The 25,110-nt window shown below is 35.5% G+C and overlaps 1 protein-coding gene across 5 annotated transcripts in view; it reads left to right on the top strand.

Moving 5' to 3' along the window:
• The window catches only part of USP9X (ubiquitin specific peptidase 9 X-linked), a 104,698-nt gene that overhangs the window by 43,080 nt on the left and 36,508 nt on the right, over positions 1–25,110 (top strand). For all 5 annotated transcript variants that reach the window (XM_030020150.2, XM_030020149.2, XM_041124898.1 and 2 more), the window contains exons 12-24: positions 981–1,187; positions 2,141–2,277; positions 7,196–7,329; positions 12,147–12,234; positions 13,842–14,184; positions 15,609–15,704; positions 17,344–17,555; positions 19,283–19,523; positions 19,733–19,882; positions 19,985–20,105; positions 20,592–20,722; positions 20,982–21,260; positions 23,959–24,084. In XM_030020150.2, the coding sequence (XP_029876010.1) occupies positions 981–1,187; positions 2,141–2,277; positions 7,196–7,329; positions 12,147–12,234; positions 13,842–14,184; positions 15,609–15,704; positions 17,344–17,555; positions 19,283–19,523; positions 19,733–19,882; positions 19,985–20,105; positions 20,592–20,722; positions 20,982–21,260; positions 23,959–24,084 (2,265 nt within the window). The remainder of the gene's footprint in view (positions 1–980; positions 1,188–2,140; positions 2,278–7,195; positions 7,330–12,146; positions 12,235–13,841; positions 14,185–15,608; positions 15,705–17,343; positions 17,556–19,282; positions 19,524–19,732; positions 19,883–19,984; positions 20,106–20,591; positions 20,723–20,981; positions 21,261–23,958; positions 24,085–25,110) is intronic.

Genomic DNA, 25,110 nt, shown 5'->3' with positions numbered 1-25,110 from the left:
TTCCTCTTTATTATGTAATAATTTTTCTCTGGTTAACATTGATACAGAATGAAACAGTCTCAGGAAGATAATGTTGAATGTTTATAAACATAATAATTTGATTGAAATCACAAAACAACTTACTTCTGAAAGCTTATGTCATTCACTGGCTTTTTATGTATGCTAACATAAACATTTGTAGCTTCCAGTAATGGTGCTATCTGGTTTGTTTTACCGTTTCATTTTAGGAGTTGATCTGCTGTACTAGAAAATGCAAGCTAGCTTTGTAGACTCTGTTTCCTGTTTTCAGATGAATGTGTTATAGTCACAGTTTTGCTTACATGCAGTTTGTGCTCTGATTAATGGGGGTCCTCTAGTTTGGTGAATATGGGTCTAATGATCTGTAATCCAGATACTGAACTAAATGCTCAGAAATTCTATGTGGAAACAGTCACAAGTTGTGTCTCACCTTGGGAGATGGATATGAAGTAATTTTATATTGGAAACTTATTCAGAAAAAGGTTAACCTAATGCAGAGGACGTTTGTTTCTGTCAGATTCAGAGGCACAAGTGATATTAAAATTTTACTCATTTAGTGATTATAAGTTATTTAAGAAGTCTTCTAAGTATAAGCACACGAGTTTTGAGAAAGCATTGCAAGAAACAGCTGAGTCCACTCTATTTTGACTGTTGGTGAACTTGTCAATAGTAATGTTAACTTTTACAGGCACACCTGTGATCTTTATTTAAAGATTATTTTTTTTTTTAAGTCTCAAGTTGATTATACTTTAGTTGTAAACACTAGAAGAACTGTTCAATTGTCTGACATATATTGATCTAATGTGCTATTTTTAATGAAAGAAATTAATGTGATGTAATTAATGTTGATGTAATGTTAGTTACATCACTTCATTGTTGCATCATTTGTTAACAGTGCAGGTTATGTGTGGAATTTAAAAAAAAAAAGACTGGTTTTCATATCAAATAAAATATTTTCTTAGGCAAGTTGGACAAATGCAAGCAAGAAACAGCGTGAGAAACTACTTGAGTTAATTCGTCGTCTTGCAGAGGATGACAAGGATGGTGTGATGGCACACAAAGTGCTGAACCTTTTGTGGAATTTGGCTCATAGTGACGATGTACCTGTTGATATCATGGACCAGGCTCTTAGTGCCCATATTAAAATCTTAGATTATAGCTGTTCACAGGTGAGTAATCTGGTATTTTCTATTGTGAAATCAGTCACTGACAGTTTCCTTCCGTGCCCCATGAAAAATTCAAGGGATTTGGTAATTGAACAAAAGTGTTCCTTATCATTGATTTGTATTATTCTACCAACATCCAGGTACTTTTAAAATGTTATGGGACTTATTCTAAATAACACAGTTCGTGCTTTAATTGGAGAGAGTGAAATACATCAGTTTGCCTGTCTTGTTGCAATTGGTGACATACTGTAATGACCACATCGGAGGAATTGGAAAACAACCCTGCCAAAGTAAATAGGGAGAAAGGAAAAGCAGCCCCCCTCCTGTGTCTGCTTTTTTCTGAACTTGATTATGCTAATTTGTTTGGGTGGGGTGGGGTTTGGTTTGTTTTTTTTTTTTTTTTTTGGTAAGTCCTTATGTCTTGTATAATATTAGAAAGGACCTAGCAAAGGACAGTGAAAACATTTACACGCTCTACTTCCCCACCCAAACTTCTGTGGAAGTCTGCCACAATAATAATTCATTGTGGTTCAAAATTAATCCATTATCTGTCTTGATAGCCACTGGCAGGTTTTGTTTCTTAGTTGTTAAGAAGCAGTTCTCATTGTTTCTTGATATTTTACAGCAGTTTACTCTGAGTACCAGTGAGTAGAAATAAATGAAAGAAGGGAAGGAGCAAATTATTTAAACACGGATGATCCTATGTAGCTAAAGGTTTTCTTAAATACGTACTGGATGCTTGAGTGCTTGAAGGCAGAGAGTTTGTAACACATGATAGCTTCTGCCAACATGTAGTTCTGCTCAGATACTTTTCTTATGCTTGTATGCTTCAGAACTCAGCTGATCTGGTATTTGTGTGGCTTTGCATGTTCTGTTCCATCTTGGAAACAAAGTTAGGGAATGATGATAGTTTCTGCAATATACTTGATTTTGATTATAAACGCTTGTTCTTCAAGGACCGAGATACACAAAAGATCCAGTGGATAGATCGCTTTATAGAAGAGCTTCGCACAAATGACAAATGGGTCATTCCTGCACTGAAACAAATTAGAGAAATTTGCAGTTTGTTTGGTGAAGCACCACAAAACTTGAGGTAAGAATGGAATGCAAATAAAATTTTGTCTGTTAAAAGTTGAATGGGTTGGAATGAGGCAAATTTAAAAATTTTTTTTACGAGAGGCAGGGAAAGCATAGGTAAAATCCTAACCTGTGTTTGAAAATGTTCTTGAGTTTGTTTTAGTATGTATAAATAGTCTCTAGAAATTCAGACACCTAGGCTCACCAAGAGAGCATTAACTGTTTCCTCAAACATGCCTCTTGTTAATTTTTAGAGTAGTAGACTGATTGGTGGAAAATCTGGGTTTGTTTTTTTATTATCCATGAACTTCCCTGCCTAACAATGGAATTAGTTTACAAAGTATAAATATATTTTATGTGCATATATGTATGTATGCACACACATCCACACACACACAAACATACCCACCCATCCCTATTCTTTGATGGTAAATTTATACAGGTCATCTAGCTTATATACTTGAAATCAAAGGTGACTTTGTCTGAGAAAAATACTCTACTGATTCTCTCTCCTGAATGGAAGAGATTAGAAATGTGTTGGGTTTGTTTTATTGATGGGTTTTTATTGTTGTTGTTTTTTTGGGGTGGGGTGGGTTTTTTGTTTGTTTGTTTTTAAAAGGAAGAAGAAAAGAAAAGCCATTGTCTGTTTGGACTTCTTAAAATATATGCTTGTTTTCATTATTTTAAATGTTTTCTCACTACAGAAATACTTGAGATTCTATGCCCCTAACAGTTTTTGTATTCACATAAGAATTTCTGCAAACTCCAGAAAAATGGTCTTTGCTTATCAGTGTTGCATAATTGCTTTGTTTTAAATTTTTGTAAGCAGGTAAACTATTCAAATCAGTGTTGTTATTACAGTCTGCTTACAAGAAGGATCAAGGCTGGGAAGGTTGAAGAACTTAAGCCTTCAGTTTACACAACGCTATATTCTTACTAATACCGTTTTAAGGACCTGTGATAATATTGCTTTCCCGACTTCTGGAGGTTTCTTTATTCGTTTAGTTTGCAACATCTTCCTCAATTTTCATGACACTTTAATCCTTTACAGTTTCACATTAATGATTGTTTGTGGCTTTTCCAACAAGGTCACAAAGTTACCTGCTTATTAGCAGATAAGTCTGTTTTCTGTGTCTTGGAGTCCTTAACCTTTTACACGCTGTATGATCTAGGTGAATGTAGCTACCTAGTTATTCATGGTACTTGTTCAAGTTGAATGCTTTTTAGCACAAGACCTTAACAAAGAGGCTTTGCTTTAAGTAATTATTGAAGCAGAGCTCGTTCAAGGCACTGATGAGGTTTCTGCTCTGAATTAATCTTGGGAGGAACCTAACTTCCTACGATAGTGGAAATTTAGGTTCCCTGTATGGTATATGTACAGTTAGATGGCTTGAATCTCTCTCCTTTTTTTTGTCAGACCATCTCTTCCATTCCTCAGATTTCATGGAAATCTGCATTGCAGTATGTAATAATACCTCATTTTTATGCAGAATTTGAAAACACATATGGCAGAAAAGTAAACTTTGAATTAAAGGTTTTAATCAAGGGACTTCAAAAGACCTCTTCCTGTCGAGAAGCCTTTGTTAGCAAGGTAACGTTGAGGGAGTTGTTTTAGTCAGGTAGTATTACTGCCCACGTGACTGGGAAACCTAGTGAGTGAAAATACCATTTTGAAGTAATCAGTGTCTTTCCAGTCCTCTGAGTTTTCTGATAACTCTTAACACTGATAGAGTTTGGAAATTATAATGCATGCGTCTAATACCTGTTCCTGTCAGCGTACCTTATTTGACTTAAAACTTCAATCTCTAGCATACTTCTAGAATTCAGATTGAAAATATATCAAAACAGATGTTTGTGACAACTGCCTCAAAAACATTTCACAGAGCTTTCTGTGTGCAACTTTAATCCCATAATCTATATACTGCTCTTTTGGGGTGGTTCAGTTTATTGGCACTGGCAATTAAAAGTTCGGTCCAGAACAGCTAAGACTGCTGATTCTTGGCAAAAATAAGTATAAATTATGTTATGCCATTGGCACTGTAGAGATTCTTTTGAGGAGGAGGATTTAATTGTTGCTAGTTATTCATGCAGTTGAGCAAAGTGACGAATTGGTTATACAATTGCTTTGGCAAAATTTAACTCCCTAACCACAAAGAAATGCTACATGTTTTGGGAAGTTTAGCTTAACCAGAATTGCAACAGCACAAGAAAATAATTCTTATTTTAATGTCTGCTTTTAATGGTACATAGCATTTGTTCATCTAGCAGAACTCTCAGCTTAAAAAGCCGAGTTACATGTGCAGTATTATGTTGGGCATGTTATATATGTGCAGATAAATTTTTTTTTTTTAATCCATTTAATTTAAGTTGTTTGGAATTTTGCCTTTGTCACTTTGCCAATATTTTTCTAGCAAATAAGCATGCATTCTAACTATGAAATGTCCTTTTTAGTATTTCCAAAGTACTTTAGCATCCATTTCAAAATGCTAGTTTTTCTTCTTGTACATTGGCTTTTGATAGCCATTTAGTAGAAACACAATGAAAAGATGAGTTTTGCTGTTAACTTCAATTTTTCATGCTCCTCAGTTATTACTAAAGGAACATGTCCCAGTGGCAACATCATCATACAGCCTAACCTCATGTTTAAGGAATAATTCTGTAGTTGCATGTGGAGTTTGCTTTTATTCTAGAAAGTCTTGTCAGACCAGCTTTTTTCTGTGCCTAAAGACCGTTGTCTTGCCTTTGACTCCATCCTAGCAGATGATCAAAATAACTCCTTAAATGTTGCTCACAAATACTACGTAACAACTCACAACTCATAGCTCATAAGTCTATAGTTATTACAGTTACTCAACTTTCAGAAGTAGTTGCTAACCAAGATGAATTCGCGTGTCCAGATTTACTGTTTGCGCATGTGTTTGAGAAAGGAGAAAAGTAAAAAATGTCTAGCGCAGAAGATTTATTTAGTCTTTTGCTGATAAAGCTTTCTTTTTGCTATACTTTGTAAGATTTATATAAATGCATTATATTATGATTATATACACTCCAGTAGCTTGATATACTGCAAAATACCCTGTGTTGCTTCTGCTTGTTCCTTTAGTTGTTTCATTATATGTGTTTCCCAAATAGTCAATATTCTTATTTACTGTTAGCCTTTGTAAGTGCATTTCTCTATCTAGAGGTAACTTCTCGGGTAGCCACTAAAACAGAGACATCCAATCTTTTGCTGGTTTTGCTGCTGGTTTATGCTGAGCAAGGAGGGTTGGCAGAGATGGAATGAAGTGTAATTGGAAAGTTTCTCAAAGTGAAAACAGAGGGTGTTCTTTCTGGGTGTATGAAGTCCTGTATGTTTTCTTCCTTCATGCTTCCATCCATTTTGTTTTCTTTCTGACAAATTTCTGGGTCTTTTTTTCTTTTTTTTTTTTTTCTTCTTCTTTTAACACAATTTGTGTTTTAAGTGCCTCTTTCAAGCTGTTTGGGAAAGCTGCGTTACGAAATTTAATCTTCTGAAGATCTTTGTGCTTAGCAGGCCAAATTCTGTTGGTTGCAGATAATAAAATTATTGGAAGGGTGTTGATGGCTTCTGTCTTTTAAACCCAGACTGACAGTGATCTTTGGCCCAGTGAATCAATTTATCTGTTGTTGTTACATCTACAGTGAAATGTGGTTATCAGCTGCAAGATCATTATCAGCTGATGCTGGAACTGGGATTTCTTGCCTTCCCTGCTGTTCTCAAAAGGTGTGGCACTACTGTAGAGTGCTGTAGGTCATACAGTATGGAGACCCTGTTTCCTAGGAAGGATGAAAATTCCTACCTGTAATCCATTCAGCTAATGCTGGGGTTTACTTTCTTAAGTTTTGAAGGAAAGGAGAACTGTTCTAAAATCACATTTATATTTCATCAGGGCAGGCTATGGGATCAGCTGAGTGGCAATACAATGAGGAATCCCCCCCCTGCTTTTTCTTCTTCTTTTTTCTCTCTTTTTCTCTTTACCATCGAAGAGCAGCACAATTTTGGATTGTTTATGCAGCTGAGATCAGTGCTCTGATCTAAAGAAGTCGAGGTATTTTGAGACTGTTCTGCAGAGGTGATTAGTCCCTAAGTTCTAGAATTTGATAGTATTCATGGCATGTGGGTTTCAGGCCCAAGCTCTGTATTTTCTCCGGCAGTTTACTTTTGTAATCTAAATATGTCTAGTATTGTTTAAGAGCAGCATTTTTGGTCAGATCTTGATAATACACTTAAATTGTCATCTATTTATTTATTTGGGGTACTTTTTTACTTGAACTTTTCTGTTTTTTCTTAGACTACATGCTCTGCATACCTATGCTTTTCTATGTTTGTACTAACATTTTTTCAGATAGCTACTTTTAGAAAAAACAAACAATGCAGAGTTGTGCAGTTTTTTGAAGTATTGAAAGAATTGGCGTGATTATTGGCTAGCGTTCTTTCACTATAGTTCTAAGATTATGAGCTTGCGTTTTGAAAAGTCACCTAGTTTTACTTATTGTTTTAATATTAAATTTAGAAAATAGTATTAGATGGATGTAGAAGAAACTGTGGTTATGCGTATTGTAGTTATACTACAGTTGAAGGTCTCTATCTTTACTGTGTGGTTTGTGGGCAGGTATTTCTATTCCTGTCTTGCTGCAGATATGCTCCCTCCAGCATACTGAGTGGCTCAGATTGCTTTGATATTTTTCATACATACTGTGTCTGTATAATCCTCATAAATTAACTGCTTTTAATAACTGGTAAGAACTGTTGATGTGTCAGAAGAAAAAAGAAAAATATTGTCAGAGACTTAATATGCTTTCTATTGGAGACGTTTTAGGAAAATTTGGAACTTGCATTAAAGATGAGTTTCTTCAATTGATTTCTGAACTGTTAGGTGCAAGACTCTCTGCTTATAACACTTGTATTTTAATTTCAGTCAAACTCAGCGAAGTCCCCATGTGTTTTACCGACATGACTTAATCAATCAACTTCAGCACAATCATGCCCTAGTTACACTGGTTGCAGAAAATCTCTCTGCCTATATGGAAAGCATGAGGCAGTATGCTAAAGGTAAGTTTTAAAATAAAAATTGTCTCATAGAGTGTATGAAAACTCCAGTTGAAAATGGAGTTAAAAGCAAATTCTCATAATGAAATAACTATTAATTTTATTTGTTTAATTTTTCGAACATCTGTGGGGTTAATAGCCTTTGTGGTGTCTGATTAGGCAAGAAAAGCTTAAAACGTAGACATTTTGTTTCATAATTGAAAATGTGGTGTGTTTTACAGCAGAATATGGGGAAGTGGTAGCTCTTGGTTATCTGTGGGTTGATAAACATGATCTTGCCCTACTTAGGCTAGGGTAGTTATTTTTGCGGAAAGTCCTAATAATAATCTTGGATTTTGTCCCACTTCTAGTTTTGAGTTTTTGTAGGCTCCTTTGAGAAGTTTTTTAATCACCTCTATTTGAAGCCAGTGTTTGGAATTTGTCAGGGAGAAGGACTTTAAACCACAGGGATACCATTTCTTTTTGCCATGCAACTTCCATTTCTGTTTAGTTGCTTTCTCGCTGCATTTGTTAGCAGCAGCACTTTGGCAGCACATCATGTTAGTATTTATATATTTCAGGCTAAACTCAACCTTTCCCTGATGAGTTTACACTCTTATTGTGGGTTAGCTTTCTAGCTGCTGAGGTGAGGTAGAAATAGGGAAGTGGAGGAGAGTGATGGATCAGGAAACTCCTTGTTACACTGGACCACATTAGTTTATATGTAGAATTAAGCCAACAGAAGTGAGAGGAGGAAATTTATGGCTCCCCCCACCCCCATCTACTTTACTGACTGGAACTAAGGACTATTCTACCCCAGCATCATAACACCCTACCAGCCTTTCAGTTACATCTCAAAACCGATGCAGAACGTTACGTAGGAATTCAATGTAGATTGTTCAGCGAGGACAGGATATTTGCACATTGTAAAGTGTGTGTGTGTTCCAGCACTCGAGTAAGTTGCCTGGACACCTTTAATTTTGGAATTCATTTAATTTTGGAGTAGTTGATAAAAAATATCCAAAACACGTCCTTGAAGACTTGTGTGAATAGTGGTGCTATATGAAGATGATAGCTTCAGCCAGGTATAGGTCAACAAGAACGACCTTTAAGCTAAATCTGCATACTGCAGCTATATTTCTCTGTTCAACAATACATGAGGGGGGTTAACCCTCATGTTAAACTAACTAATTTAAGTTCCTTAATGATGGCATTGCACAAATTGATGTTAAAATAATACTAAATGCTTTGTTCTGCTCTCAGGCCATACTGTCTTGGGCTTAGTTTTTTCCAGGAAGGTGGAATAGAACAAGTTATTTCATGTAACTTCCGTAAGCTGTTGGAGTGCTCTTCAACTTTGCTGAAGTGACGCAAAAATGCAATTTCATTTATAACAAACTTTGCATCTTAAGTATATGGATAGCTTAGAATCTGTGATTCTATGATTGTCTCTTTTTCTTGGACTTCGGCTGGTTATGTAATCTGGGGTTTGGCCTCAGGGTTAGGAAGGAAACATAATCAACAACTATATTCTAATGCAATGTTGTCTTTGTCCAAAAATAGTCTACACATAATGGTAATATATGAACTATTATTCATTCATTTCAGTTATTTTTGAACTCTGAAGCCAAAAGGTCATTTTTGACAATGTTGTTTACCTGTCAAATTGTTGATGACTTTGGCAGAAAAATTAGGCTGATGTCTTGCATGATTCTTTCCTGGTGCCAAAAACCATGTCCCATTGCCCTGCCCCTCCCCAGCTATAATGACTCGGTAAAGCAGTAATATAAACATCTTCAGCACGGTAGGAATTACAAGTGTGCGAAGAGTTTAAATTGAATCTAATTACAAAGCAATTAAATTGTGCTTTCTTGAGACAAAGCTGCTGCAGAACTTCTACTTGTTTGCATCAGAGTACAAAACCAGATGAACAATAGTGTGGCTTTCTTTTTTTAATTAGATGCTTTATTACACGATTAAGGGCAGCCAGAAAACCTCTCCTAATGTTCCAGATACTATACTAAGACGGTAATACATAGTTCCTGTGCAACTTTCCTTTCAGTTTCAGTTTTATATACTAAATAGGGCAGAACATAGAACACTGTGAAGTTTGTCTTCCATGCCTTCCTGGAGGAGGAGAAAAGATGCCAGGGTGGGGTGGGGGGGGGGTCAGGGAAGGGAATAAATGAAAGGAGAAGAAAGAAGATAATGATTGTGAGGGCAGAAAGAAGTGGACAGCTGTAGAATTAAGCTTAGCTGGAGAAGGTGAATGAGACAGAGAAAATTCAAGGTAAACATCCAGACAACACAAGTTAAATGCCATAGGGGGAAAAAAAAAAAAATCCAGTTGCCCACAGATCTTTTTGGCAGTTAACGCCATGATTACTGTGTAATTTGTGATTATTTTTTTTAATTCATTTTGAATTTGCCATATTTTTATTTTCCTTGAAGGCTTCCATAGTTGCACTCTGTGATGGAGAACAGTGTTCCTATTCTCCTGTTATTCAGTAATGCATGTTCTTTTCCATCATACTCCCTTTTATATGTTTGCCTTTTTAAGGTTAAAGAAAAGCCTAATCTACGTTTCAGAATTTTTTCCATGATCTATGACTTTCTCTTCTACTGAAATCACCCTTTCTTCCAACTCTGCTAAGTTCTCCATGAGATGAGACAACTGCTATTGCATTGTGTAGTCCTGAAGGAGGACATCACAGTTTCATCTTTTTGACTATTTATTGAAGACCTTTTGAAAATTTTAAAAGATTGCTAGCCAGTTCTCCTTTATCTTCTGTTTTTTTGAAATAATAAAAAAATCCAAAGTGGTAATGAAATGTAATTATTTGTAGAAGTTGTGCCATATGATCATCTATGTGTCTTTATCACTAATTATACTTTTCAACCAGTCATTTTTTGATCTACAATGTCTATGTTCATTTTTCTGCTCCTGTATGTAGAAAGAATTTTTAAGATCACACTTGGACTTACTGTGGGATGCACAGCATAGAAAATAAATCGGGCAAATGTAGAAAGAAGTCGAGATGGAGAATATTTCGGGCGTCTGAATTTTTTTTGTAGTTCAGAGTTTTTCAGAATTCTTAAGTACATACATACTGCCTTTGAGCAACTGACTGGCCTTTAATATCTGAATTCTTCTATCATTGCCACTAGTGACACCTGTGTCTGTGAATTAATCTCTATTCAGGAAAAAAAAAGCCCAGACAGTCCCCATAGTTAAAACAAACAACCATCACCACCACCTCCCCCCCAACAAAACAAAATCAAACAAAAAAACCACCCATAACACCCAACACTTGAAGTAATTAGTTTTAATTTCTCTGCAATATGCTTATCTACTGTAATTGTTTCTTCTGTTAGACCCACAGCATATTTTTCAGGTTTTCTACTTCTAATACTAGATAATTTTTGTTCTACTACTTTTATATTCTTTCTTCAGAATTTTTTTCACATTTCTTCTTTTGATAATTGCCTATTTGTGCTTACTTCATTAGGATTATAATTTAAATTTTTGAAGGATTTCTGGTGAACATAATGTCTCCAGTTCTGTAGACATCAGTTAACTACTAGTCTTCTGTTTTCCCTTTTATGTGATTTTTAAGTTAATGTACCTTTTGCACTTGTATATAGAAAACAGTGTTTATGACAATTCTTTTTCTCTGAATTTTGATGATGCACGTCAGCTGTTAGACTTGTTTGTTTTGGTTTTGGGTTTTTTTTTCCCCCTCCTTGATATAATAGGAGAATACTGATTTTCCGTTCTGAGGATAAATTTTACTATGAGTCTGGAAGTTGTTGTGATACGGTCTCCCACAGCTGGGTCATCTAAGTTAAACGCAATCTGTTTAGTTAAATGCAAAACTTTGCAAATAAGAAATATGGGATTAATTAGTCTATAATGGAGCTGTCATAATGAACATTTGTCATGAAATATTACTAGTACAGATCAAGGTAGTGCAAGTACAGATCTAGATTATATCTCTAATTAAAAAAAACAAAACGAAACAAACCCCAACACCGCCCCCCCCCCCAAACCAAACACCAAACAAAGCCACACCAAAACCATGTTACTATGAAGCAAACAGCTGTTTGTTAAACAAAACATTATGCTGAGATCTGAGATTTGATAAAATGCAGGCAAAAGTTTGACTTCTTGCCTTACTTTCAAATTATTCAACAACTTCTGTTTCAAGCTTGTTGATATTACAGGCATTTGTTTTTTGTATTTGGAAACTTTCAGTAATTAAAGTTGTCATATACTTTCCTCCTCTAAGTGATGTCATGTACATAGCTACTTATAAAGGTGTTAAAGAAGTGGAGTCATGATTTCCTCTGGAGAGGAAAAAAACTAAAAATGGAAAACTGAAATTTTGGAAAAGATGCTCTGTAACAAAACTAAAGCATCCTCAGAAAAAACACTGGATAATCTGAATTATGCTTGGTATACTTTTATTTTAACTGCCTTCTGACTTCAAACTGACTACTTGAAATAAGGAAGTTGATTTAAATAAGTAGAATGCAGGGTCTTAATTGTTCTGTAACACTTCCATTATACTGAGTAATGAGCTCATGCATCTGCACATAATTGTTTGTTGATTTGATTATAGACCTCAGTGGTCTTTGTCTATACCTATTTTAATTTAGGATGAAGTTTTAACTGGTAGCAGGCTGCTGAAAATTATTTTCATACACCTTAATGAAAATTTATTGGGTTTTGAGTGGTTTTAATTATATTCAGATAAACAAGTCTTCAAACACAGCCTGTCTTTTAGAGTCAGCATGTCTTTTCTGAATGTATTGTCTAATAAAACTGTTTATATTTGCAGAGCATGGTGAATATGATCCTCAAACTGTAAGACCAGGAAGCAGATACAGTCATGTGCAGGAAGTACAGGAGCGACTGAATTTCTTACGGTTAGTTTTAACTTGATCATTTGTTTAACTTCTGTAAGAATATTTTAAGGGAAAAAAAAAAAAAAGAGAGCACCTTGGTATCTCTTTCTCTTATCTAGCTTTAAGTTGGTGTGTTAACTTCTTTCAAAACTCAGATGGAAAAATACACGAATGTTTTTGATTTTGTTTGTGGTTTGGTTTTGGGTTTTTTTGCCAGAGGGCTTCTATGCTAGTATGGGAATATTCAAATAAAGTTTATTAGGATCTTTGCAGTCCAAGGCTCTGATTCTGCACTAAGATTTGTATGGGCTTTTTCTGTCTGTGTGCAGAACCCTACTGACTTGCATACAGTGTGCATGTGGATACGGTTACATACATATCGGAGTAACTTAGCTGAAAATTTAAAATATTCCATGTAGGTGTATGTCCATGTGTCCTTCTTTGTTGTACCACACTAGATTTAAATCCATGATCATAAAACTGACATACGCTTTTGTCAGACACTGATGTTAGGTTGTCAGCAACTGAGCCTTAGAAAGAGGTTGGAATAAAAAAATTATTTGGATGACTTTTGACCAGCTGCTGTTTGAGTAAAATAAGAAAAAGAATCTCTGCTTATCACAGAGCTGCAGTATGTTGACACTTTTTAGGCTATGTCTCTCTCAGCTTTTTCTTACTTGGTGTTAACCTTCTTTTAGACAAGTAAAAATACATGAACTGTCAAACTGTCAAGTTCTGAAGTATTTTTTTACTTGTTTTCGAAGGGAGGTTTTTTTACTTTTTAAAATTTTACCAAGAATTTTTATTAATTAAACTGCAGTGTTAAACGACTGTTTAATGACTTTATACAATAGCATATGGATAGCAGACTTAATTTATCACTCCTGCATGTTAAAAATTGTAACTTCCTTAAATTTAAGTTCACTAGTTGTTAATGTAAAGGAATTTATGAAGTCCCATGGCTGTCAAATGTAGAGTATGTAGGTAGCAATTTCTGAAAAGCAATACCATAACTTAGTCCCTGACTTCTTTTACATAGAAAGAATTTTGAATCAGAAAAATTATTCTGAAGAAGTTTGAATATCATTTGTTCTTCCTGAAATATTCTGTGTTAGCTCTCAGAATTGAAGTTCTTAATAATTTAACACAAATGAAAAACTTATGTAAATAAAAGGAAGAATTTCTACTTCATTGACTTCTGCTTCTGGCTCTACTCCATAGAATTGATACCTTATTTTGTGATTTTGCTAAAGTGAGTGCTAAAGCATAGTGAATGATTGCAGAAGTAATTTCATCTCTTACGTTGTGACCTGACTTTTAAACTAAAGAGTTTACATTAGGAGATGTGCATTTGTTTGTATATAATATGTAAACAGTGCTTGGTATTTTTGTCTAAAACATTTGTTGCCAAATTTTATTCCTGTTTTGTTTGGACTATAAGGTCTTGATCCGTTCAAACTTACTAAGAAATCATGGGACTAATTATGAGTGGACTGATGATGTTTTCAGGGTCATATGATATATAAATGTATAATATGCATATTCACCTTTTTGCCTGTACTTGTTACTGAATTGTAACTTCAGATGTGTTAGACAGTGCTGTTAATTGTCTTTTTGTTTTGCTCAAGATTTTTATTGAAGGATGGTCAGCTGTGGCTCTGTGCCCCTCAGGCGAAGCAAATATGGAAGTGTTTAGCTGAAAATGCGGTTTATCTTTGTGATCGCGAAGCCTGTTTTAAATGGTATTCCAAACTAATGGGGGATGAACCAGACTTAGACCCTGACATTAATAAGGACTTCTTTGAAAATAATGTGCTTCAGCTGGATCCTTCCCTATTAACAGAAAATGGAATGAAATGTTTTGAACGTTTCTTCAAAGCTGTGAACTGTCGAGAAGGAAAGCTAGTAGCAAAGAGACGAGCCTATATGATGGATGATCTGGAATTAATAGGATTAGACTACCTTTGGAGGGTGAGTTAATTGGAGGAAACATCTGAAAGGTTAACTGCTAAGTCTTTCTCAGTCTCTTTTTATATTTTTAGGAACGTGTAATTTATTAGTTGTAGACTGAAATGACAAAAAGCTACTTTTTCAAACTAAATGCATGGATATTGACTCCACTGTCTTCCCAGCAAGTATGCAAGTTGGTAACTTTGCAGACTGATGTTTAATGGAAAGTTATTTGAAACGTCAAGTATATTTATATATTCACATGAGATTAAAAATTTGCCTATACTGTTGAAGAAGAAAGGATCATTTCAGGTGAATTATCTGTAGGTTTCTCTCTCTCTCACACGCACAGTAGAATTAAACTTTGTTTTGTCCACTTCATAAGCTAGTTCATGTCATTCATTCTAGTATGGCAAACTGAAGTTGTTCTAGATTAGACCAAGTGATCACTGGTTTGATTCTTTCTCTTATATCCACAACCTTTTGCCTAAACATGGTTATAGCTTTTCAAAAGGAAGACTGTAGCTTTCTGAAGCTTGCCGAATCTGTTGGTGACAAACATCAGTATCTAATTTGAGGCTTAATTTTTTCAAGAGTATTTCTAGTTTTCAAGAGCTGCATTAGAACCCGCAGTAGCGCACTGTGGCGTGATTACCGTAGCTGTGTTTTGTAAAATGTTCCATATATAAAGCAGCAGTCTTTAGTAATTTTGGTTGTGGCTTGTTGAAGGGTTAGGTATTTTAATCATGGTGATAATAGTTAAAACCAAAGTAGATCACAATTTTTATACAAATAAGTTTTCACACGGTGTTTGTGTACAAAGTGCCCACATAATGCTAGCATGTTTTAGTTGTGGGAATCAACTTACTTGGATCTGCCCTGCCATATGGCAGCATGACAGAACTCATGAAGCTTCAGCTCAGTATCCTGCAGGGCTTGTCTGTAAGGGCTGCTTTCAGGCCTGGTGGCTAGTAATTAAAATTTCGATTATCAGGTTAGGAACAGAACTCATTTGCCTGTCCCCCTTCCACCCACTCACAGCTATTTAAATACTTTAAAATTCTGTTTTTAAATCTTTGTTGATGTAGATTGTTCAAGCATCTGAAAAAACCAGTTGTCTTGTTCTGTGAAACTAGTGAAAATGGAAATGTAATGCAAAGATGAATATATAAACACTACTTTTGTTTATAAAGCATAGGCTTTTTTGCTAACTCTGAACTCCTTTAAACTAGTTAATTCTTAATTTTGACTCATATAGTTAATTTCAGTGTAAGTTGTTTTGATAGTATTTTCTAACTAAGCATTTTAGTCACTTTCACCTCATAAAATAATTAGGCATACTATTGTGTCAAGTTATTCATGTAGTCTTTTTGTTTTTAAATTTTATACCAGAAAGTTCTAAGATGTTCTAATGCCTTTCTTTTTTTTTTTTTTTATTATGCTAGGTTGTGATTCAGGGAAATGATGACATCGCAAACAGAGCAATAGATCTTCTTAAAGAGATCTACACTAATCTTGGCCCAAGGTTACAAGTTAATCAGGTAAAAAAAACAAGTGACAAGAAAACTGGAATATAATAGGATAGAAAAACAGTCATAAAATTCAATTTTGTGATATTTTTATATTTGAAAGCTTTGAAAACAGAGCATAGTTTTCATGTTTTGGAGAGTATACTCCTGAGTCCAGCCATCGGGTTCTGGTCAGATGCAGAATTGAGTTTTTTCTGATATTTGCAGACTGAACTCTGATAAATTTTTCATGTTAAATTGATCTGTTGTATTTGCTCTTTCTACTCAGAGAACAGTTCATATCATGTACTTAAGTAAGCCTTTTGTTGAACTTCCAATTGTGGTACTTACTTGTGCTAGTATGTTCACTGGATGGGTCTGTTGAGTGTTGTCACAAGCTAATCTGATCTTTTTTTATGTCATGTCCCTTACAAAGGGTCACAGAGTTTCCATATAATGGTCAAGCTGAGCTCTAGCAAATCAAATATTATCTCCCTACGTTAATATTTGCTGGGAGCTGCGTTTCAGTGGACAGAGAGAAGAGATAATGAGTTTCTGAAAGGTCAGAGGAAGTGAACTGTTGGGATTTCACAAATTTGGGGGGGAATATTGTCCTCCAGACAATCTCCAATTGGTAGTTTGCCAGTTGTATTTCTTGAAACTCCAATTTTCATACTTGTCCTCAAAAACACTTTTATAGGCTTCAGAGCTGCTTGTCTGCTAGATAGAGCACAGCTGCTCTAGGTAGTGCATTTACAGCCATTCAAACTGTATCTTACAGGTGGGCTGTATGCTTCTTGCTTGCTATAGGTCTGGGCTTACTAAGCATGCGTAGATCTGTCCATCTGCACACGGTTAGACTTGACACTTCCAGGAAGTGTTGGATTTACTTAACATGCACACAAGTATTTTGTTTCAGTGTGCTGGTAGCTCCTCTGCTCCTGAGCTGCCTCTAAGAAAAGTGGCTACTGGACTGTGGTTTACTGCCATAGCTATGACTCTTAATGTTTCTATTGCAGACTACTACCTGGAGACACTGCAAACTTTTTACAGTGGTACTATAGGTTATATGTCAATCTAGGTCAGGAGCAAGGAGATGTGAGGTATCAGGCAGGAGGAAGAGATTTGCTGCAGCTGTCACTATACTGAATCTAGTTTAAAATCCATTTCTGAGTTTATGCAGGAAAAGAGTGTGTATCTGGAACTGGCTTATGTGTTTTGGGGGGGCAGGGGTAGTTGTTCTGGTGGTCTGTAAATGTTCTGTGTTCACTCTTAGTGTAAAGCAAGTTAACCTGTACTAGATTGTTAGCTAGAGATTCCTGTAACATAGTCTGAGGAAATGAATAAAAGAAAGTCCAATTTAGTGTTCTCTGTGCAAACTTTCACTTTTTCTATTTAATTGCAAGTTTGCACTGTACAGATACAACTACTGATGACTTGCAAGATTTTTGAAGCGCACCCTAAAATAGAGCTATTTGTCAATGGGAGTTTATTCTAAAGTGGAATAAAACAGCTTTGTAGAGTAACTTACCTGGTTTTGTTTTGCCTTTTTTTGGTTGCAGGTTTGTTTGTTTGGTTTGGTTTTGGTTTTTGCTTACACCATTGGATTATTCTGCTGAAAAGATGGTTTTTACTATTTCTTGTAATTGCACCAATTTTTTGATGTAATTAGGTAGTGATTCATGAAGACTTCATTCAGTCCTGTTTTGATCGTCTAAAAGCCTCCTATGATACATTATGTGTGTTGGATGGAGATAAAGACAGTATCAATTGTGCAAGACAAGAAGCAATACGAATGGTGAGAGTGTTGACTGTTTTAAGAGAGTATATAAATGAATGTGACAGTGATTACCACGAAGAGAGAACTATTCTACCTATGTCAAGGTATGTGTGAAAATGCACTACTGTGATTTTGATTTCTGGTAGCTAAAATACTATGAATATCTTTTTGCTGTTTACATTCTAAAGGGTTTCTATTCAGGGAATGTATTTATAGAGTTTCAAAATTCCATTTTCTTTGCTAATACATGAAACTGATCTGTAGCAAAAAAAAAAAAATAAAATTGAAAGATCAGGCAAATACAGGCATATATGAAAGGGACAGCAGACCTGAGAATAAACTCGTTTCTGGTGTTTTGTTCTATAACTAGCACAACATACCCTGTGGCTAGATTGTTTTGGATGTATTTCACTTTTTCAGATAATTATTTAAAAGCAGTACTGTTCTTTAAGTTAGCATGGGCAAAGCTGCTTTGTTTTTCATAGTCCTGTCATACAAAACCCATGTTGTTAATGTATATCTTCATCTTCCAGAGTTGTTTACAGAGATGCTAATCTTACTTTGCAAGCTTAAATTTTGGGTTATCTCTAAGTGAAATATTCTGTATAAATTCCTCATAAAAAGGGGAAGAAGTTAACAGCACTTTGAAGTGTATTTATTTTCTGTATACCTTCATTCTTCCTATACTTGCCTTGAGTAAAAACTTAGCTTAAATCCTAGCTGCTCCTTCTTTAACTCTGGCACAAAATAAAAGAAAATACTTAAATCCAATGTTGTGTAGATATTTTCACAAACAAAATACTTTATTTCCTGACAGGAAAGCAGAACAGAAAACTGTTTAAATGTTGCAGTGTTAGTAGCTGCTTCTGTGGGAAGAAAGTCTCAAAAATACATAAGAAATACACTGAGATTGCTATGGATTTATGATGCAGCTAACATATTTTTAGGCATGGTGGGGGTTCTGTCCCCTTATTTTAAATGCCCTTTTTGTCAAGAAAATCGAAGAGGTTGCTGTTTCTTTGTGATGCGTCAGTAATTTGCAGTGCTTCTACAGCATTTTTATTGTATATATTGATTGATTAGTCCTAACTAAGTTCTCTTGTTGGTTGTGGGTGCATCTTTTATATATGGGCTGCTTATTTGATTAGACTAACTTTTTCACAGGTCTTGTTGGCAAGGAGATTTTATGAGGAATTTTTGCCTGCCTTTGTTGCGTTGGATTAGTTTGTTGGGCTTATCTGGGCACATGTTTCCTAATGACTTCCCTGCCATTGTGCGAAGTGTGATCACTGCTAGTGTGAAAACGCTGCTTCTTTTTTTGGACCTCTTTAAATTTTTTTAAAAGCGTTCTGACTTTTAAAATTGGAATTCTCATATAAAACTTTTAACAGCTTTTGACAGAAGGCATTAAGACTTGGTGACCTGATGGCTTTTTCTGATCTTGGTGTATTTAAAACTGAGTTGTTTTGTTAAAGAGCAAAACACAGTTGCCAGTCTGATTGAGCTTTATTTGCACATTTTGATAAGGAAATTACAAGCCAGAGAAAAGATCTAGAACTTCGTAACAGACTTTTTAAAATTCTGTCAGTGTTCCTAACCTGACTGTAAAGTTGACCATATGTTTAATGCACTTGTGTAGAGTGTGGCTTCTTGAAAGTTTCTGTGTATGTTATGTTTGCATAATTGCTGGGACTTTCACATAATGTCATGCTGGAGTATATCACCATATGTAAAGATTTGATGTTGAAATATCTGCAACACAAAATACAGCAGGAAAAATAATTTATTTCCTGAGGGCAAAAATAACTTTATCTGGTTGGTTTATTTTCAGAGCTTTCCGTGGTAAACATATCACACTGGTAGTTCGTTTTCCAAACCAAGGCCGACAGGTGGAAGATTTGGATATTTGGTCTCATACAAACGACACAATTGGCCAAGTACGGCGTTGTATTCTCAATCGTATTAAAGCCAATAGTGCTCACACAAAAGTAGAACTGTTCATTGGTGGTGAGCTGGTGGACCCTGCAGATGATAGAAAGTTAATTGGGCAGTTGAATCTCAAAGATAAAACGGTAAGTGTTGCAAATTGATTATTTATGTCAATTCAGATGTCGCTTCCCTTTTGTAAATGCTTGAAGAATACCATGCATGGGATCGCTTACTCTTGTGAAATAGTTCCATTCCTCCTCCTTGTATTATGCCATGAACATTATATCAGATGCCTGTGTAGTAAAGAATCTTCATTTTTGCATAGTATTAAAACTATGATTGTGTTTTTCAGCTAATTACAGCTAAGCTTACACAGATAAATTCTAATATGCCCTCAAGTCCAGATAGTTCTTCTGACTCTTCAACTGGTTCTCCGGGCAACCATGGCAATCACTACAGTGATGGTCCAAATCCAGAAGTTGAAAGCTGTTTGCCTGGAGTGGTAAGCATATTCTGAAATTAACAGTTTAAAGGCATTTTTTCCCCTATACTTTGTCTTTAAATAATGAGTTTTATGGGATTTTTTTTTTTTGCTTACTTTAAGATCATGTCACTGCATCCTCGATACATCTCTTTTCTTTGGCAAGTTGCAGATTTGGGCAGTAGCCTAAATATGCCACCTCTTAGAGATGGAGCACGTGTTCTTATGAAGCTTATGCCACCAGGTAAATCTTAATTTTATCCTGTTTTATCTTGTAATCCCCTGTATAATAATTTCTTGCCTGTTATATAAAAATGAAGATCAGGGAGTATTTCCCACTTTCTGGTATTTTTTTGATACTGTAATTCATGACTGTTATCCTAATTAGAATTGTAAATACATTTCCCAAATAGTTATTTCTTGTCTGTCATGCAAAGTTGCTTACTTTGCAGTTGGTACTGGGGTTCAGTGCCACAGTGCAGTTCAGTGCAGTGAAGATGGGGAGAAGCATTGTATTTTTGACGTGGTTTTGTAGAACTGCTTTAACAGGATCACTTTTCTACTGACAATCATTGCAGAACACTTCATAGCCTGATCTTGTCTGTCAGTTACATTTTTTGCAACTTTTCTGATAGACTTAAAATTTTTCAGATTTATAATTGTAAATGCTACTGGCTTGTTCTGGTGTAGTTTTGTTACAAAATGTTTATAAGTTGTGTTTTTATTGCAGATAACACTACGGTTGAGAAATTAAGAGCTATTTGTTTGGATCATGCAAAGCTTGGGGAAAGCAGCCTTAGTCCATCCCTTGATTCTCTATTCTTTGGTCCTTCTGCCTCACAAGTGCTGTATCTAACAGAGGTTTGTGATGCTTTGCCTGTTCTTTAAAAATCCTCAACTCTCTCTTTGGCAATCCTTTCTGTAACATTATGGCAGCCTAAGATCAAATTCTGGTTTGAAATTAATAATTGAAAATATTAACAATTTACTGGAATAAGCTGGTGAATGGCCAGTGCTGTCAAAGCATTGCTTAAGTGGTATTCCAACATAGTCTCATGTTCAATCATGTATATTCAAGCTAGTGCATTTCTGTTAGTTAATTCTGTATTTTGTTCTACAGGTAGTTTATGCCTTGTTAATGCCTGCCAGTGCACCTCTGGGAGAAGATGCCAGTGACTTCCAATACAACTTCTTAAAAAGTGGTGGTTTGCCTCTTGTATTGAGCATGCTGACTAGAAATAACTTCCTGCCAAATGCAGATATGGAAACTCGAAGGGGTGCCTACCTTAATGCTCTAAAAATAGCCAAATTATTGCTAACAGCAATTGGATATGGCCATGTTCGAGCTGTGGCAGAAGCTTGTCAGCCAGTTGTGGAAGGCACAAGTACAATTTCACCGGTAATATAAATCTTCCTTGCTGCAAATAGCAATGTACTCTGGTTTTTATAGTGTCTGCAGCAACATCTATCTACTCTCCATTGACAATCTCTCTGAGTGAGTTGCGTGTCAAGAACTCACAGTACTTCCAGATAATGTTGTCTGATGATTCTAAAAAAAGAGATCAACTTACTAAACAAATCCTGTTTCTTTCTGACTGTAGAAAAGTTAGGTGTGAGATCCACTTGCTCTATGTATGATTTTCAATGGTTTGCATGACTGTCAGTACAGGTAACTTCCCATTTTCAAATACATCTATCCCCAAAATGCAAATTCTGATTCTTTTGGGCTGTTGAATCTATTGAAGGACGTGCCTCTGAATTTCTTGGATCTCCTGTTTGTGATTAGAGCATACAACAACAGAACTGACGTTGAGCCATGCCTTTTTCTACACAAAAATAAGCCCTTGGCTTGTTAGATTCGTGATTTTGTCCATTGCTTGTAGAAAATTCTTGCAGAGAATAGCTAGGTATATTGCAAAGTTACGTGTTGATAGTTGAAAGGTGTCCTACCCTAAGATTTCTCAGAGTTGGAAAAAGGAAGTGTAACACAGGTGTTCTGAACTGTGATCTCACATGTCCATAGTAGTAGATTTTATGCATGTTCAGTATGGCTAGTTAGTTTTTCTACATCTGGACAAATAGGTTGTGGGTCAAGATTTTCTTTTTGCCCTCTTACAGTAGGTGTACAGCATAGAGCCTAAGAATTAAAATTTGCTGCTATCCTTGGATGCTTGCTTCCAGGTGTTCCAGCTGGGTTTTTTTAATTTTCTTTGTGAGGTTCCATCCTGAACAGTTGCTAGAGCTATCAGCCTATACTCAATAACATATAGAGGGCCCCGCTTCAGGGCACTTTCTTCCAGGATATTTGCTAAGATCCATGTCTGAAGCAAAGTAGTACATTCCCCTTAAGTCTGAAAAATAAATACCTGTTTTGGTTAGCTGCATCTGTTGGAAGATACCCAATTCATTCTTTGTCAAGGGAATCAAAACTCTTGATGATTACAAAGAGGTGAAGATCCCTTTTCATGTCTTATGTTAGAATATAATAGAAACATCTTAAAACAAACGTTTGCCACCCTATCCTTTGCCTATTTAAAATGAATAAATTTTACTGCCCTATTTTCTTAAGACAAGTATTCCAAAGGCCATTTGGAACACAGATAACAGTGGTTGAGTCTTGAAGTACTGTTTGAAACAACAGTCTTGAAGTACTGTTTGAAACAACAGTCTTGAAGTACTGTTTGAAACAACAGTCTTGAAGTACTGTTTGAAACAGATTTATGCTGACCACTTAGGAGGTGGTAATGTTTGTCCATGACTGCTGACATTCACTGTTTAGTGTTGGAAACATCTAACTTTATTATTAACTGATTTGTTGGAAAAAACACGGTTATTCTTGCTGTCATTGTGGTCTTGATACTTTTTATTGTTGCAGCACCAATAAGCTTACACCTCAGGATGGAGGTGAGATTTGTAAATACCTTTCATCTGTCTTATCTAAAGCACAAGTACCATAGCATAACTGTCTGTCTTGGCTTTCCATCAGTACTTAAGAGAATGAGGTAACCAAGATTATGTGTCTGCAGTCTTCCAGTTACTGGTCTGCTGCTGTCACTAGGACCTTTTACATTTTTATTTTCTTCCTTGCTTTCACAGAAAGTTGGATCAATAATGTTGTTAAACATAGTATTCTGGTACATAGATCCTGATTTGCCTCCATATATATTGTGTTTGATCATACAGCCCGCTTCTAATGGCTAATTGTCTGTGTAAGCTCTGTTAGTCTTCAGTGGGAGTAATTTTGCTCTCTGAGTCAAGTGTCTTAGTGAAGTTGACAAAGCAAAGGGATATGACCAGCACCAGGTGTTGCAGAACAACTTCACAGTGTGTCTTTTGAGCAGCATTTGAGCCAAGTTTTTTTGATTAAATGGTACTGGAAAATGAAGAAACTTTTTGTACAAGAAGTTTTTAACTTGTAACCACAGCACACAGTCTATTCAAGCAAGTTTGTCTATGAGAAGTAACCAACTATTTCAGATTTGAACTGTCAAAACTATGAAGCTCTGTCAGCCCAAGGAGAAGGAACTGTGTGCTCAAACCAATACAGAAAAGATCAAAACTTGTCTTGCTGCTATTTCTGTTGTGAAAGTATAATAAAGGACAGGAGAGAGAATTCAGAATTCTTCAATAGTGCTCTAACTCAAATGTTTAAAATGTAGTTAACCATAAAGAACACTGCAACCATGTTCTGTCTGGACACTATTAGCTAATTCAGAGGGATATCCATTGCTTTAGCAAACCCTTTCTTTCCTACATCAACAGAAAGGGAAGGAGGCGTTGTAATTCTAAGTACTCCATTCACTTGAAATAATCTGATCAATAAACAAACCCCCAAACCGAAGTAGTTTTGAGCAAGTGCCTCTCTTCATAACTACTTGTATGATCATACACTGTAGCATACAGTGTCTTCAGATGTGATGGTATCTATTTGAAAATGTGGGGGCTTATTTTTCTTGGTGTTTGCAGTTTCTGTAAGTAGTTTTCCTTCCAAGTTCTTACCTACTTCTACCATACCTTTCCAGGTAACTTTAGATTTTCATATCTTCTTCTTCTCTTTTTTCCATGTAAAAATAAGTGTAAGAAATACTTTCTTACAGATAAACCAGGCTACACATGACCAGGCAGTGGTGCTACAAAATGCCCTACAAAACATTCCTAATCCAACTTCAGAATGCATGCTAAGAAATGTAGCAATACGTCTTGCACAACAAATATCTGATGAGGTTAGTGAATTCCTTTCTGTATCACCTTTTTTCCCTGGGTTTGGTTGTTTTTTTTTTTTTAATCTTTAAATTTATTGCTTTGCAAGACATGGATTTTCCTTCTAAAATGTCATGAAACATTTTAGGTAATGTTCATATGGTTCACAACCTGTTAACTAATTAAAAGTATGCAATTAATTGTTTTCGTATGCAATTATGAAATTAAGTGTCTAATAGCATAAAGAGGCTTAAGTGAACTAGGCAGGTTCTGTACAAGCTCTTTAATGGATTTTGAATGTTGTTACACTTGGATCAGAACTTCAGGAATTTGACATAATAGATTTAAAGAAGTTAATGGGTATTTTGAAAACATTTTTGTGATACTTTCTTTTTTTTGGTCTTGTATGTTTTGGTTTTTGAGTAACATTCTCTTCCTGAAGAGAAACACAGAAAAGGGGAGGGAGTTTCTAAAATTTGAGCATGATTTTTAAATCCTAAAAGATAAGTCTCAAAGTCTTGCCAGTGTATCTTTATATATTGAAAATGCATTAACGATATAAGTGAGAAATTGGATGTTGGAGCTTGGTAGGGTTAAACAATGTCCCTTGCAAATATAAGTCTTATCTGTATAGTATGACCAAACATTTGGAATTATGAGTCATGTTACTGAATACATTAGTGAATTCTCCTGAATTCAGCAGAAGCTAAAATTGGAACTACTGCAACTTCCTCTTCCATGGTGAATCGGGATCCCTCAGTTTCCGGTGTGGAAGCAGTGAATATTGGTTTTCTGTACTGTATAGAATCCCTGCAAAGCTATCTCCAAAACATTTCTGAGCTATCTAAATAAAAGTAGTGTCATATTATCATCTTAATGTTGAAGAATACACTAGTTCTTCTGAACAAAGAGCCGTGTCTAAAGAAAGCACAATGTACTAGACTGGAAGACTGAACCATCTGCCTTCCATTAGTGGTGGTGTTGCATCCATAGGTGATGGTATGTGTAAAATTAGCCAGTTGAACTCTGATTTAATTAAATTCCTTCCA

Source organism: Aquila chrysaetos, chromosome 7, assembly GCF_900496995.4.
Source record: "Aquila chrysaetos chrysaetos chromosome 7, bAquChr1.4, whole genome shotgun sequence".
Lineage (NCBI taxonomy): Eukaryota > Metazoa > Chordata > Aves > Accipitriformes > Accipitridae > Aquila > Aquila chrysaetos.
The sequence above is the reverse complement of the archived record's forward strand: the minus strand, read 5'-3'. Positions and strand labels throughout refer to the sequence as shown.